The sequence below is a fragment of the Cynoglossus semilaevis genome, chromosome 1 (assembly GCF_000523025.1).
Source record: "Cynoglossus semilaevis isolate Cse_v1.0 chromosome 1, Cse_v1.0, whole genome shotgun sequence".
Classification (NCBI taxonomy): Eukaryota; Metazoa; Chordata; class Actinopteri; order Pleuronectiformes; family Cynoglossidae; genus Cynoglossus; species Cynoglossus semilaevis.
In genome coordinates, this window is record NC_024307.1 from 16311957 (window position 1) to 16326143 (window position 14187).

At 43.4% G+C, this 14187-nt stretch overlaps 3 protein-coding genes across 4 annotated transcripts in view; all 3 read right to left on the reverse strand.

The window, feature by feature from the left end:
• Positions 1-1651, reverse strand: part of foxg1a (forkhead box G1a) — a 21933-nt gene extending 20282 nt beyond the window's left edge. Inside the window, exon 1 of the mRNA XM_017043209.2 lies at positions 3-1651. Coding sequence (XP_016898698.1) covers positions 3-965 — 963 coding nt within the window. The 5' untranslated portion in view covers positions 966-1651. The remainder of the gene's footprint in view (positions 1-2) is intronic.
• Positions 1652-2887: 1236 nt separating this feature from the next.
• On the reverse strand, positions 2888-6662 carry LOC112487100 (uncharacterized). Its single transcript, XM_025056154.1, has 7 exons — positions 6530-6662; positions 6321-6389; positions 6167-6250; positions 5490-5581; positions 5269-5382; positions 3533-3729; positions 2888-3457 (listed from the first exon to the last, which is right to left on the reverse strand). Exons 1-7 carry the CDS (start codon positions 6629-6631, stop codon positions 3309-3311), a joined length of 807 nt encoding a protein of 268 aa, XP_024911922.1. The 5' UTR covers positions 6632-6662; the 3' UTR covers positions 2888-3308.
• A 495-nt stretch (positions 6663-7157) lies between these two features.
• Positions 7158-14187, reverse strand: part of sptbn5 (spectrin, beta, non-erythrocytic 5) — a 28428-nt gene continuing 21398 nt past the window's right edge. For both annotated transcript variants that reach the window (XM_025055118.1, XM_025055113.1), the window contains exons 56-74: positions 14013-14090; positions 13743-13915; positions 13434-13524; positions 13152-13298; positions 12919-13050; positions 12661-12828; positions 12480-12568; positions 11992-12178; positions 11750-11818; positions 11526-11669; positions 10942-11138; positions 10664-10868; positions 10080-10265; positions 9846-10001; positions 9442-9659; positions 8932-9121; positions 8676-8852; positions 7954-8061; positions 7158-7866 (exon numbers count right to left, since the gene is read on the reverse strand). In XM_025055118.1, coding sequence (XP_024910886.1) covers positions 7192-7866; positions 7954-8061; positions 8676-8852; positions 8932-9121; positions 9442-9659; positions 9846-10001; positions 10080-10265; positions 10664-10868; positions 10942-11138; positions 11526-11669; positions 11750-11818; positions 11992-12178; positions 12480-12568; positions 12661-12828; positions 12919-13050; positions 13152-13298; positions 13434-13524; positions 13743-13915; positions 14013-14090 — 3390 coding nt within the window. In that variant the 3' untranslated portion in view covers positions 7158-7191. The remainder of the gene's footprint in view (positions 7867-7953; positions 8062-8675; positions 8853-8931; positions 9122-9441; positions 9660-9845; positions 10002-10079; positions 10266-10663; positions 10869-10941; positions 11139-11525; positions 11670-11749; positions 11819-11991; positions 12179-12479; positions 12569-12660; positions 12829-12918; positions 13051-13151; positions 13299-13433; positions 13525-13742; positions 13916-14012; positions 14091-14187) is intronic.

Genomic DNA, 14187 nt, shown 5'->3' on the forward strand with positions numbered 1-14187 from the left:
GCCGCCGCTGCCGCCGCCGCCGCAGCGCTGCCGCCGCCCCCGGTGACCCGCGGGTGATGTAGGGACAGGAAAGGGGACACGGGCCAGTAGAGGGAGCCGGCGCGCTCCATGAAGGTGAGGCCTGAGGCGGTGAGGCGAGCCCCCCGCTTAAAGGCCAGCTTGGCCCGGGATGTGGTGGAGCGGCGGCGCAGCTTCCCGGTGGTTCCGCCGATGAAGACGTCGTCGCTGCTGGGGTCCAGCATCCAGTAGTTGCCCTTTCCCGGGTCGTCGTAGTGTCGCGGGACTTTGACGAAGCACTTGTTGAGGCTGAGGTTGTGTCGGATGGAGTTCTGCCAACCCTGCTTGTTCTCGCGGTAGTAAGGGAAGTTCTTCATGATGAACTCGTAGATGCCGTTCAGCGTCAGCCGCTTCTCCGGACTCTGCCGGATCGCCATCATGATCAGCGCGTTGTAGCTGAACGGGGGCTTCTCGTACTTTCCGCTGCTCTTCTTCTCTGCTGCCTCCTTCCCTGTAGAATCCCCCGACTCCTTTTCCTTCTCCTTTTCGTCTTCCTGCGGCTCCTGCTGCTGCTCCTGTTTCTCCTTCTTTTTCTCCTCCTGCACGGCCGCCGGAGCTTCGCTCTTTTTTGCCTCCGCCGGTGAGTCCTGTGGCGGAGCCTTGCGCTCGGCCTCGTCCTGTCTCTGCAGGTTCTGGCTCTGGTTCTGCTGCTGCAGACTCTGGCTCTGCTGCTGCTGCAGACTGTGGTGGTGCTGCAGGTGGTGCTGGTTCTGGTGGTGGTTCAGGCTAAGGCTCTGGCCGTGGCCGTGGCCGTGGAGGTGGCTGTGGTGGTGGTTCTGGTGGTGATGGTGGTGGTTCTGGTTGTTGTTGTTGTTGTCGCTCTGCACTGCCTCCGGCACCAAACTGTTGATGCTGAAAGAGGATTTCGGAATCATTTTGGTCTCTCTGCGATCTCCCATGTCCAACATCACCGGCAAAAGTGCAGCTGAGGCGGCGGTGGGGCAGTGGACGGACCGGAACACAGCTGGGTCTCCGCTCCTCCGTCAGTCCTGGACCAAGCGGCAGCAGGACGGGAAAAGAAGGAAGAGGAGGAAGGATGGAAGGAAGGAGAGGAGAAGAGAAGAAGAGAAGAGGGGGACGGAGAGGAGAAGAGGAGAGGAGAGGAGAGGAGAAGAGTGTGTAGCCCCAACAAAACTATTTCATGTTGGGTTTAGGGGGAAGAGAAAGAAGGCAACACACGCACACGCGTGTACACACACACACATACCCCCACTCACACACGCATTTACTAACATCCACACAGACACACACACACAGAGAGACACACACACATCGATAGGAGACAGATAGCTGCAATTAATTAAGAAGCCGCTGCTGAAAGAAAAGAAAAGAGACGAACAAACATTGGTCAGAAGAGTTTGAGTCCGGAACCAATCAGAGGAAAGGAGGTTATAGCCAATCAGGAGGCAGAAGACTCGGAGGCACACGCACGGAAACACACGCTGTAAAAAGTGCCGTAGGACTCCGTACTTCTTTTTTTGTTTCTATTCTTTATTTTAAATCTAAAATTATGATTTTCTTTGAACTTTTCTTGGTTTTAAACGACATCTGAAAACACAAATACTATTAAAAAACATCTGTGCGTTTTTAATTGTCGAGTTGGTTTCGTTTTTAGACCATATTATAGGATTTAGGTTAACAATTAAAATGTAGTCATTTGTTTTAATAGTTATTATTTTATCCTATATTTTTAAATTCTATTGTTTTATATATTCTATATTTTATCGTTCATTTTGTTTAACGTCATTTCTGCCTGTTCTGTTCAGTAGGTTCGTAGTGTTTACTGCACTTGTTGTTCTGTGCAAAAGAAAAAAATATAAATTATTATTTTGATGAATTAAATTTTTATGGTAATAATTATAATTTAGATCAGTTAAATCTCCCTTTCGTTTATTCCTCCTTATTTCTTAATTTTTAATTTATTGTTGACAGACCTAATAAATAATTAAATACAACCCGCGAGTCTACAATAATTTTTTGCAGCGTACACGTACACACACACACACACACACACACACACTCCTCTGTTTACACACGGCCACAGGAAGAAATAAACACAGAGTAGTTTCCGGAGGCGCGGGCGGAGAATTAAAGGCACATCTCACACATGTGATGGAAATAAAAAACAGTTCATATCGTCCACTGTAAAAATGCATGTATATTTTATAGGCAGTTTTAGTAATAACATGAGTTACCGATGGTTTCATGACGTGGTTCTGACGGAGGTTCCACGCGTTAAAGCTGAAATATTCTATTTCTTTTAAAAAGAAATTATTATTCACGTCTTAGTTTTCCCGTTGAAATTGTATCAATTATATTTCACAGCTAATTAATCCCTTTAAGAAATATCGAGCACTTTTGTTTTATTTAAATGACCAATTTAGAACAATAGTGGATATTTGAGTTTGTGATTTTTTTTTCTTTATTGAATGAAAACATGAAAAAGGTATTATTTTATTTCAACTATTTACGTCGTGTAACTGTGTCTGTTGATAATGATGACGAAAATCAATCGCTGCTTCGTTGAGCCAACGCTGGGTCAAAGGTTCAACCCGTATCGCGTTGCTCTCTCAAGGTTTTTCATTGCTGTAGTGACAGCGACACCTTGGGGGTGCAGAGAGGAACTACACACACTAACAGTAGAGAACAAAGTAAAAATATATGTAAATGTATGTATACACACACACACATATATACATACACATATATAACATTTTTCATGTATGTAAGGGACTGACTTAGACGTGGTGATGTTTTAATTATAATAGAAATAACATGTATTTTCAGAAATGAAAATTAAAGATCAGCTACAATTTCACAATCATTGCTATTTATCATCAATTTATTAAACAAAATGAGCAACTAAGTGGTGTTCAAAGTGCGGCCCCACCCTCTTCTGTCCTCCCTCTGGAAAAGGGGTCAACGGCAATAGTTTGTTTTATTTCTGTTCTTTTTTTACCTAATATTTGACTTATTTATGAAAACTATGAAATCATGAATAACATGAATGAATAATTCGCTTATTATTAAAAAACAGTTTAAAAATCAGTACTAATCATTCTGCAGTGATGTCATTGTTTTTGTCACGTCATTAGTCAGACTCATTATGTCACAGAATACTGATGACATCATAGGAGACAAAGGTAACTAATGACGACACAGGACAATGATAATGTCCCAGGTGACCGACAATGACACTGATAAACATGATGGTGATTATAACCACGTCACAAGTGCCAAGTGACGGAGCTTCATTTTTTGCTGAAGAACTTCCTGAATCCCCGGACCTTCTTGGCCTTGTCCTGGTTCCCATTGTCCTCTGCCTCCTCAAAGGTCAGAGGGGGCGCTGCCTGGTTGTCTGGAGAGACTAGAGAAGAATCCAGAGTTCCTCTCTGAAAACCTGTAGTAACAGGAATATTTAGAGGAAATGCAATCTTTTTAAATGTTTCAAATTCAGAGGAGGACGTGGTCAGACCTATGGCTCCGCCCTCTCCACCCTCAGGATAGCGGTGTCTGTTGTAGTAGGTGTGTGGTGGTTTGGGTGGACGCTGACCCTCTGAGGACAACTGTCTCTCCAGACTCTGAGTTCGACTGTACGTATAAGTGGGCGGGGCCACGTCTTCCGCAGCTTCTGTCAGTTTCTCCAGACTCAAGTTAACAGACGACGCCCTCCTGATGGAGAACAGGAATAATGTAAAGATAAAAGGTCGACATCGAGGTGAAGCTGTTCATACGTGCTATTAGAATTCTTTTTGGTGAACCTCTCAGGTTAGATGATCTTCTGGTATAAACCCATTTTCTACGGGGATTAGGTCGTAGCTCTGTGTAGACCAGGTCATAACATTCACTCAAGTCTTTTGGAGACTAAAGTAATTGTTCTTAGGTAACCTTTGGGAAGTGGAAGAACATTCTTCTTAGTTCCATCAACCCAACATAAATTTCACAAGGTCTGGAGGGAACCATCTTCATGGCATTCTTTTGCTACTGTTCAAGTGTTTTTTTTTCCTTTCCATCTCCATAAATCAGAGTTCTTGTTCAATCTCCTTTGGCTGAAATGATCTTCTTCCAGGTTTGTTCTCAGCAGACTTGAACCTGGTCTTGGAGTTGTTTCATCAGCAGAAGCCGGACTATTAGTTCTTGGTCAGAGCCTTAAGGTCCAAACCTTTGGCTGAATCTAGTCTTTGTTCAAACCTCCAGTTTTTAACCCTGTTCCAGAGACAGTTCTTTTAATCTGCTCTAAGTGCTTAAAAAATGAAAAAGGCAGAAAAATGGTGTGTATGTGTGTGTGTGGGGGAGGGGGGGTATCTATCATAACACTGTTCATGAATGTAGACAAGAAACGCTGTTTTGAAGTCTTCTCCCGCTGAGTCTGAACCTGTTGGTCAACACCAAGTTGCATCACCCCTGCTGCTGGAAGCTCATTCTGCACCAGTGTGTTATTGTCCTGCATGTGTGTGTCTGTAACATCTGCTGTTGTGGTCACGTTGCCTGTGTAATGACTGACAGCTGACAGAAGGTCCAGACCGTGTCCCACACTCTGCCGTTTCCATCTCCGCACACAGACGCTGAATGCAATTCAACTCGTCAGTGTTTCTCATTACAGGAAAAAATCCCTCCAGCTGACTTCCCATTTTCCCTTTCACCTTTCTGCCCACCACTGTTCCCACTGTTCACAGCGCGAAAGGACAGATGTGACAGTCGGAGTCAAATTACCTGTCGCTGTTTGACGGAAAACGCCATCAAACACCTCTGACGGACATGCCACCCATGTGACCTAGAAACTGATGGACTTCGTCACTTCACATCTTCACGAGGACTCATTTTTATCCAGGAGAGCTCCCTCCTCCACACCAAAGTCCACGGAGAAAATCACTGATTTAACATCGTGCCACTTGTCAATCCACTGTCGCCCCCATCAGTTATGTGTTAGTTTGCTCCTTTTTTGATTGAAATATTTGGTTTGGCTGTATTAAAGTGACACACACTGACCACACGAGGCAGCAGTAGACCAGCAGCTGCTGTGTGTCGTTGGGCAACTGATTCAACAAATTAAAAATAATGGGCAATGTCAAGGTTTATTTAAAAAAAGCTTTTTACTACCTTTATAACCTTTATACTATGTTTTACTGCAAAAAAGTAGTTCTTTTTCACAGTAACCTTTAACTGCCAGACCACCTTGTGATGTATGAGTGTATGTAAGTGTGTTTTCACCCTGAGTCTTCAGAGTCGCTGCTGCAAGCTTCAGGACGGTTCTGTAGCTTACTTAGCCACAGCTGCTGAAGTTCTCCACTGGGGGCAGCAAACATGAAATGACTGTCTTCCAGACTGCCACACACAAAAAGGTTGAGGGTGAAAAAATATTAAAAGTTCTTAATGTTACAAATATACTATGACGTGTGTGTGTGTGTGTGTGTGCATACTTGTAAACTTACATCACTTTGAACGTGTTCTCCTTTCTCCTGTAGAAGGGGTTGTCTTTACAAACTGCTCCAACAATGTTGATAGGAGGCCACCTAGTGGTGCCCTGTGGAAATTCAGAAAAGAAAAATTGTTTTAATGTGCCAGATTATTTACAGTAGTTTTTAATTAATGGGCTAACGTTAAAAATGTTTAATCAATAGCATCCCTTTTATCACCATTTCAGGCTGCAACAAGCTGAAAATCTATTTTAGATTAAACATTTTTGTCAAATGTATGCATATAAACCTACTTCTTAATAAATTCAATGTCATGCTGTGGAATTTATAGTTAAATAAAGGTGATTCAAAAAGGTTTTCATAATAACATGGTGTGTGAGATAAGAAAGACCTTTTTATATAAGAGCTTTATCTTATGGACAATGTGTCACCCTCTAAAGTGTGTGCTCCATCTGAGCATAAATCTAATTTATACTTGTTCTCTTTATCCCCCCTTTATTTAATTTGCTTGGTCTCCTTAAATGATTGTGTTTTACATAAGATCTAACCACAATTTAAATAAAAGGCAACAACTATCAAAGGAAGCAGGTAGTTTAAAAAAAATGAATAAGATTAACAAAAGAGGAAGTAAGGAGGAAAAGAAAGACAGAAGAAGGTAAAGGATGAGGTGAAGAAGAAGTCAGCAGTCGTACCTGTGCAGCAGCAGCTCTGTCTGTGTACAGACTCAGTGTCTCCTTCTCCAGGACAGCAAACACCTCCTCCCAGTTATCCAGAGCCTGAGGGAGCAGAAATCTATTTCTTTATTATGACTCAGCAAAAAAGACAGTCTGTGCTCCAGTATCTCACCTTGTTTCCTGGCGGTTTGACTTTGATCTGCAGCTCCCCCTGCATTCTGATCATCTGACCTGCAGGTACCTGATAACACAACCAAACCATCAAATAAATGTCACAGGCTTTAAAGGAGAAGTAAAGCCAGTGGAACAAAGAAGGGGTGAGGAGGGTTAGGGAATTAAGAATTTTTTACTAAATAATCAAATAGATAATGAGAATCTCACCTCGATTGTGGACGGTTCCTCTGGGACATCTTTTAACTTCCCCTGGAGGCCTGAAGAAGCCAAACGTAGCGTCCTAGTCAAAGGTTTTACGTCAGCAGTCATGGAGTCAGGGGATGTCAGATTTTCTTCAGCGGGAGGCTGAAGTTTGACTTTGGTCGTTTGAATGTGACTTAAGGTCTCTGAAGCGCTGGCTCACCAAAGGCACTGGAGGTTCAGGAGGACTTCCTGTTTGATTGCCAAGTGTAGGGGGCGGGGTTTTGGGAGTGACAGAGGATTCAACAGGTGATGGTGAGTCAGGTGGGGTTGTGCGCTTCTCTGATTGGTTTACTGGCTCTGATTGATGTCCAAACGTTCGCTCATAGGAGAGGGTTCTAGCATGGAGCAGGAGAGGGTTTGTAGCATGAGGAGGTTTGGACCTGGGAGGAAGGTCTAACTGGGAATGATCCTCTTTCTTTTGCAGATAGTCTTCTGTCACGTCATGGCGTATCCATGAATGAACTTCTGCCTTGGAGTCTTCATCAGGGTGATGGTCTTCTCCAGTAGCCAGTTTTTCCCTGAGGTGATGCCTTACCCAAGGACGCTGGTCTGCCTTGGACATGTCTTCACCAGATGAGCGGTCTTCCACAGGAGTAAGATCTTCTTTTATAGGAGTGCGTAGCCAGTCATGCCTCTGTCTTGAAGTGACGGCCTTCTTCATCACGATGTACCTCCTTAGAATTGTCCTTTAGATGAAAGGTTGTCAGTGAATGCTGGTCTTTGGTGGACTGAAGGTCGTGGAAGTCTACTCTAGATTGCTGGTCTTCCTTGTTATGCTGTTCTTTATGATGATGGTCATTCTCCATCGGCTGTTTTTTCTCAGAACGCCAGTCATTTTTGGGATAATGGTCTTTCAAGGAATACTGTTTTTCTTCAAAATGCCCTTTATATGAGGATGAAATGCTCGATGAGGAAGAAGATTCTGTGTCTGCACTAAATCCTGAGCGCCTGCTTCGTTGCTTCCAGGTCTCTGCAGTGGGACTTATTAAGGAAGGACTAGGAGGGGGACTTGGTTTCAATTCTTCCTGAAAGGCTTTTCTGTTGGTGCCTTGCATTGAAAAATCTGGTCCAGGACTTGAAGAGGGCCTTGATGAAAGGCTACCATAGCGACTGCTGTCCAGGTTTGCTTCCATTACAGTGGGTCTGATTCCTTTGCCACTGACTCTGCGGACAATGTCTCTGGCGTTGGAGGACATCAGCGATGTCTTTGGATCTGACGGTTTCCACTTCAAAGAAGAGACTCTGGCTGGAGGTCTGCGCTCCTCATCAATGTTGTCATGAAGACCAAGTCTCTTCTCCTTCTACGATAGAAAAAAATACCGTAGTGAAGTTCAAAGGCACAGACAGGGTTACCTTTGAATTTTTTTTCCAACAATTTGTGTACAAACCTGTGTCTTCTTTTTCTGAAGGGTGGCAAAACGTTCATTCTGTGCCTGAATCATAGCTTCCAAGTCCTCCTGTCGCTTGAGGAGCTCTTGAACGTCAGACACTGAATCCTGAAGGATACAAAAATAGAAAAACCCTCTTTAATTACAGTAAAGGTTAAGTTTTAAGTTAGCACAAACTTCTCTTTGATCGCCCCCTGCTGCTAGAACCAAGTCTACAATATCATTGGATTTTGTTGAATGCTTGGTCTTGTTGTTAGACAATGTTTTCTATTTTCCAATCCATTTCTCTTCCAATTCACATGGACTGAGAAGCTGTTGATCAAATATGTCCTCCATGATTAGGTTCAGATGGTTGTCTTTGTAACTTCAGTGTTTGAAATCATTCATTCAGTTCACCCAACTGACACAAAGTTAATGGGTGAAGTGGACCAGCAGCTGCAAGATAAGATCACTGATTTTCTTGATGTACTTTGGTGTGAGGAGTTAGTAGTTAACTTTTTTGTTTAATCCATTACCAACTAGATAAAGCTGGAAACTATTTTGAAATATTATCTATTAGTGTCACTGCTGGCAGCCATGACATACTGTGGGTTGGTTCTGGCTGCAAGGATGGACATAAAGTCAGTTTCTCACACAGCCACACTTGAATGGTTTAAATTACCCTTGAAAAAATAACCCAAGTATTCAAATGTAAAATCTAACTGCAGTTTCTATGTTCTTACACCGTAGTCCTGTGACGTCAGAGTGTTTTCATACGAGCTGAGCCAGCGTTCGGCCTGATCCAGCTCCTTCTGCAGAAGCCAGATCTCCAAGTCCTCTTCGTACCGTAGCCTGGTCTCTTCCCAGACCTCAACCACCTGTACCTCCAGCTCCTCCAGCTCATGTACTCGCTCCTCCACCTGTAGGAGGATGAATGTTACCTCAAGGCCAATCCTGGTTAACCTGGTTAACAAAACACCCTTCCTGTGTCTCTTTTACCTCCTGCGACATGAAGTCTCCGTCCTGGACCAGCCTCCAGCCTTCATCCTTGGTGCTCTGAGATTTGACAAGCTGTCGGTCAATCTGGATGCGGTACTCGTTGTGCTTCTTGAGGAGCTGCTCAGGGTCGACTCCCTCTACACTTTGTCCCTCCCCTCGCACCAGAGACAATGTCTCCTTCAGCCACGCCCTGACACACAAACACAAGGAATGACAAACAATTACCTGCTGCTGCATCAGTTCTAGAAGCTAACTGCTATTTTGTGTGTAGCAATGTTAGCATCATTTCAAAGTGGAAATCAGGTGATCTGGTGTCTACTTTACAACAGGAACACAGAACAAAGTTGATCTATTTCTGGTTTAATACCCTTAAGAAATATCCTAAAATATTTAGCTTAAAAGCAAAATATCTGACCCACACATGGGTCACAAAAAGCTGTGTGGTCCAAATTTAAGAAATACAATATAAAGACGGTTTACTGCTGACAGATGGTGGTTCTGAGAACATACATGAGTTCTGTCCACTGACAGAAGTATCTCTGGACTTGCTGGGCTTGACCTAGTCTGGCACGGCGCTGCAAGGCCTTGTCCTGGAGACGGGACCAACAGGAGTCCAGATCCTGGAGCCTCTGAGCCACAGAGCGTCCTGATCGAGACTGACGTCTGCTCAGAGATTCACCCACCTCTCTTGTCCTTTTCTGCTCCTCAGATATTAGCACTAAGTCTCTCTGAAAACAATAAACAGTTGAATAAAGGAATTCAAACGTTAAAGTCGTAAAATAATCTGTCTCACTGATAAAGACAGCAGTGGTTCAACACAACTTCTGTGTGGTGTGATTTAAAAACACTGATTTTCACAATGGTCAAAACATTTCACAAAGACATAGCTAGTGTCTGTGTGGTTGTTTCCAAACCTCCAGGGCCTCATGTTGTCTCAGCAGAGTGTGGATAGACTGCAGGTCTTGTCCCTGCTCCTCTGAGTCCAGAGCAGCCTCTTTCTCAGACATCCAGGCCTTCAGCTCGTCCACATCATGGTTGAACTGGTGGACCTCTTTCGCTGATTGTAGAATCTATGAAACAGCAGAAAAAATTACTGATGACAATGCCAATTTGAGGTCTTACTCAGAGCAGCATCCTCATGGTCCCACCTGCTCCCTGGCTCTGATGCTGCTGCTAAGCTCCTCCCAAATCCTGCTGAGGTCATCGTCTATCCTACGTGCCACTCCGTCCTGCTGCCTCTGCAGACCTCGACCCAACTGCTGCACCGACGACAGTCTACTGCGACCAAGACCTGAAACCTCTGACGCCAGAACTTCCGACTTCTTTTGAAGAACCTGAGAACAAATTTGTTTCCAATCATTTGCCAAAAATTACTAGTACTATTACTGCAAATTGATATTTGCGTTACGGTATATAATATTGATGTATGCAATAGTTGACGTATATAAAAGCACGCAATAAAACTGAAAGAATTATTATCTTCTGTTTGTATCATTATCAATTTTGAAACTTTTTTTGTAAATATTAAAAAAGTATTTCTACTTGATTATTAATTTTATACTGAATGTCCATACATGGTAATTGTTATTTTTTTATCTTGATGACAAATTTATACACTACAGGTTTCTGCCTCTTGGACCTCTGACCTTTAAGTTTTAGTTACTAGGACTTAGTGGATTTCCTTGAAATTCCAAGCTTTTATTTTGAAGTCTCTTCTCTTCCTTAGTTTTACCTCAACATCCTCCAGATCTTGTCCACAGTCTTCAGATTCAACCAGTGTCTTTTTAGACATCAGCCACGTCTGCAGCTCTTCAGCTTCACGTTCAAAGACAAAGAGCCGCAGCTGATCTTCTAGTGCAGCACGACGAGACACTGAGAGTTGGAGGACGTTCTGGAAGAGCTTGAGGACGGTGGGCAACAAATCAGAGACCAGGTAACTGCAAACACACAGAGACTGTCAGCAATCCTTTTATGATGTATTTCTTATCTTTTGAATGTGTAAATAATGACCTCTGAGGATGACGGAGGTTCTGAAGTGATTCTCCACTCTCCTGCAGCCTCATCAGCGCCCTCCTCTGGTTCTCCAGCTCCATATCCACAGTGTCCAGCTTCCTTAGCAGAGACTCGGAAACCTCTTCGCTCCGGCCAGGGTCATGTGACTCCAGACCTGCCCGCTGCTGCTGAAGCCACAGCTCCACTTCTGACAGCTACACACACACACATGCACATTAATTAAAATATAATTAATATACATACATGGAAAGAGAGCAGTTATCGTATTCTACATTTACTGTAATTGCATTATTTATGTGTAGTTTTTCAACCAACAACAACATGCATCACTTAGCTTAGCTCACTTGCTTTTTTAATTTTCAAATCATAAATTAATCCCATTCAACATGTAATACCAGTATAAACCACTAGATGAGTAATCATCTAATGACAAAAACTGGCGTAGAGGCGCTCTTCTTTTTATATTATCAATAATAATAATTATAACAATAATAACACATATTATTATCATGATATAATGTTACAACTATTTTAAAAATTAAGTTTTTATTTAGTTTATTAAATCTCTAATAAATAAAAACCTCAGATAGGAAGCTATGGATGCTCAGCGACTCCTGCAGGAGTTTCCCCTTCCTCTCTGCTGCTCTAGTGAGCTCCCCATGGAGACTCTTCACCTCCTGCAGACGTTCTCTTATATCATGTGAAGCAAAGTGACGACCTCTGACCTGAGGAGGTTAAATATGTAGCACATCAGAGAAAAAAATTCAGGTGGTTTTTTAATCTATATAGAAGAAGAGTTCCTTACTAAACTTTGCCCCGCCTCCTGAACTGCCTGGAACAATTGAGCTCTGCTGGATATCTCCTGCATTACAGCCTGAAAAAATCAGAATACAGTAATTATAATTATTATAAAATAACATTTACAATTATTGTTGTTCAAGACCTCAAGGCCAATGATTACAAATTTAAAAAGTCCAGACAAGAGGTAAATATGCCCTGATCTGGCAGCAGAGGGCGCTCTGAGTACAGACAGCTGTCAACACTGACCTGGTGTTGGTGCAGGAGCTGCTGACTGCCACTCAGTGTTTTCTCCAGGTCTTCAGAAGAGACACTGGGCAGTTTACGTGTGATCCATGTCACCTCCTCCTCCACGTCTCTGTAGAACTGGAACAGTACCTGCCAGGCATCCAGGGTCTCCCTGCGACTCTGCAGGGGTCGGGACAGGCTGTTGTACCTGAAACAAACGTCAATACAGATACACAAATTGATTTATTTTACATTTAAATATGACCGTGCTCCTTCTGCTGGTACTGAAAGAAATGTTACCAAACAAACGTCAATACAGATACACAAATAACATTTAAACATGACAAACCTCTACTGTAGACACAAAGTAACTCTGAAATAACCTCGACCCTTCATTTATATTCATTTTTCTAGTCAATCTCATCAAGTGTGAATAACCATTCTTTCTGATAAGGAGAGCTACTTCAATGCTACTGAGTAGAAATTGAGCCAAACACTCATCGTTGAACCTGTTGACGGTGTGGGTCACTCTGGTCTGGATCTCCTCAGCCAGAAAGTTTCCCTCGGTGTGGAAGCTCTTGGCTGTTTCCATCACAGCCTGAACAAAAGATAAAAAGAGGTAAAAAGATCCGTTTGGTCAGAACCAAACAGATAATAAAGACTCAGTTCAGCTCAGGACAGTTTCTGGACCTGAATTCTGTCCCTCAGTCCGTCCACCTCATCCTCCAGAACCTGCAGCTTCTTCAGCAGCCTGTTGACTGACTGCAGGTCAGAACCAGTGTCTTCACTGGACACTTCCTTCTCCACTGACAACACACACTGTTCTACATCATCCAGAGAACGCTGGAACTGCAGAGCCTGAAACACAAACACTGGTGGTAAAGAATCTGGTGGTAAGAACACAGAAGAGTTTTTGTGTGTGTGTGTGTTCTTTGTGTGTGTGCTAACCCGGTAGGCTTCCTGCAAACGGTTCTTTTTCTCCTGACAGTTTTGGATCAGAGTTTTCCAGCCCTCTGTCAGTTCTCTGAGTCGACCTCTGATCTTCACTTCAGCTGGAGCTGACGACAGTTTCTCTGCCTCCTGTGACACACGCACACACACACCCTTGAAGGACTATTTTTTTCAGATAAAAAAGTGGTGGTCCATCTCACACACACACACACACATACAAACACACAGACCTTAGTTAGTGCATCCACTCTGCAGCGATTGGCCAGAATCTCAGCCTCAAAGCTCTGATGTTTCAACTGTTTGGCCTGAAGATTGATTGGTTCTCTCCAGTTCTCATCCAATGCCACAGCATTTCGCTCATTGATCCACACAGACAGCTGAGAAACACACAGAAAATAGGAAATAGAGTACAGAGAACCACATCAGGGCAGTAGGGGGCAGTATATTACTGTTGATAAGCACACTCCGAAACAGTGAAGTGAATTGAAGTGCAGTAAATTGTAGGAGAATACCTGGTAACTGTTGGAGAAAAACTGCTGCAGCTGCAGAGACTGATCCAGAGCTTTGTGACGGGATTTACTGTGCTGCTGTAACTGGCTCCACCTACAAAGACAGAGAGAAGAACTGCATTGTGGATCCAGCACTTTAATGTGGCAATGAAAACATGTTTAATAATTTAAGAAACCAAACTAGCACGAGCAGATAAAACCGTTTTTACGTCTTCATCTCAGCACATTGTCCAATCGGAACACAAAGACAATGATAATGATACATGATAACAACCCTTAGTCTGTACATAACAGGTATGACTGCAGCCCCACCTAGTGGCGAGGGCTCTGCTTTTGCTCCTAACGTTCTCGGAGTCATAGTGGTTCTGCTGGATCATCTCCTTGGCCAGTTTCTCCACCTGATCCAGCTGCTCAACTTGAGCCTCCAGAGTCTCTTCAAACTGTGTCTGTTGTCTCTTCAGAGTCTCCACCTCTGTCACTGAGCTCTGAAAATACATAAATAACACCACCACTTTCACCTTCATCACCATGGTGTCCAGACACAACACAATAATAAAAAAAAAAGAATAAAGTCCTCTGTACCCCCAGGTTCTGATTGGACAGGAAGGCCTCCCTGCTACTGAGCCATGTCTCACACTGCTCCACAGAGACCAGGAAGACCTGCAGGAGGACATCAAGTTAGGCTCCACCCTCAACATGCTTAAAGACAAGTTCTCCATTAATAAACTCTATACAGCAGTGGTGATCCTTATTTGGT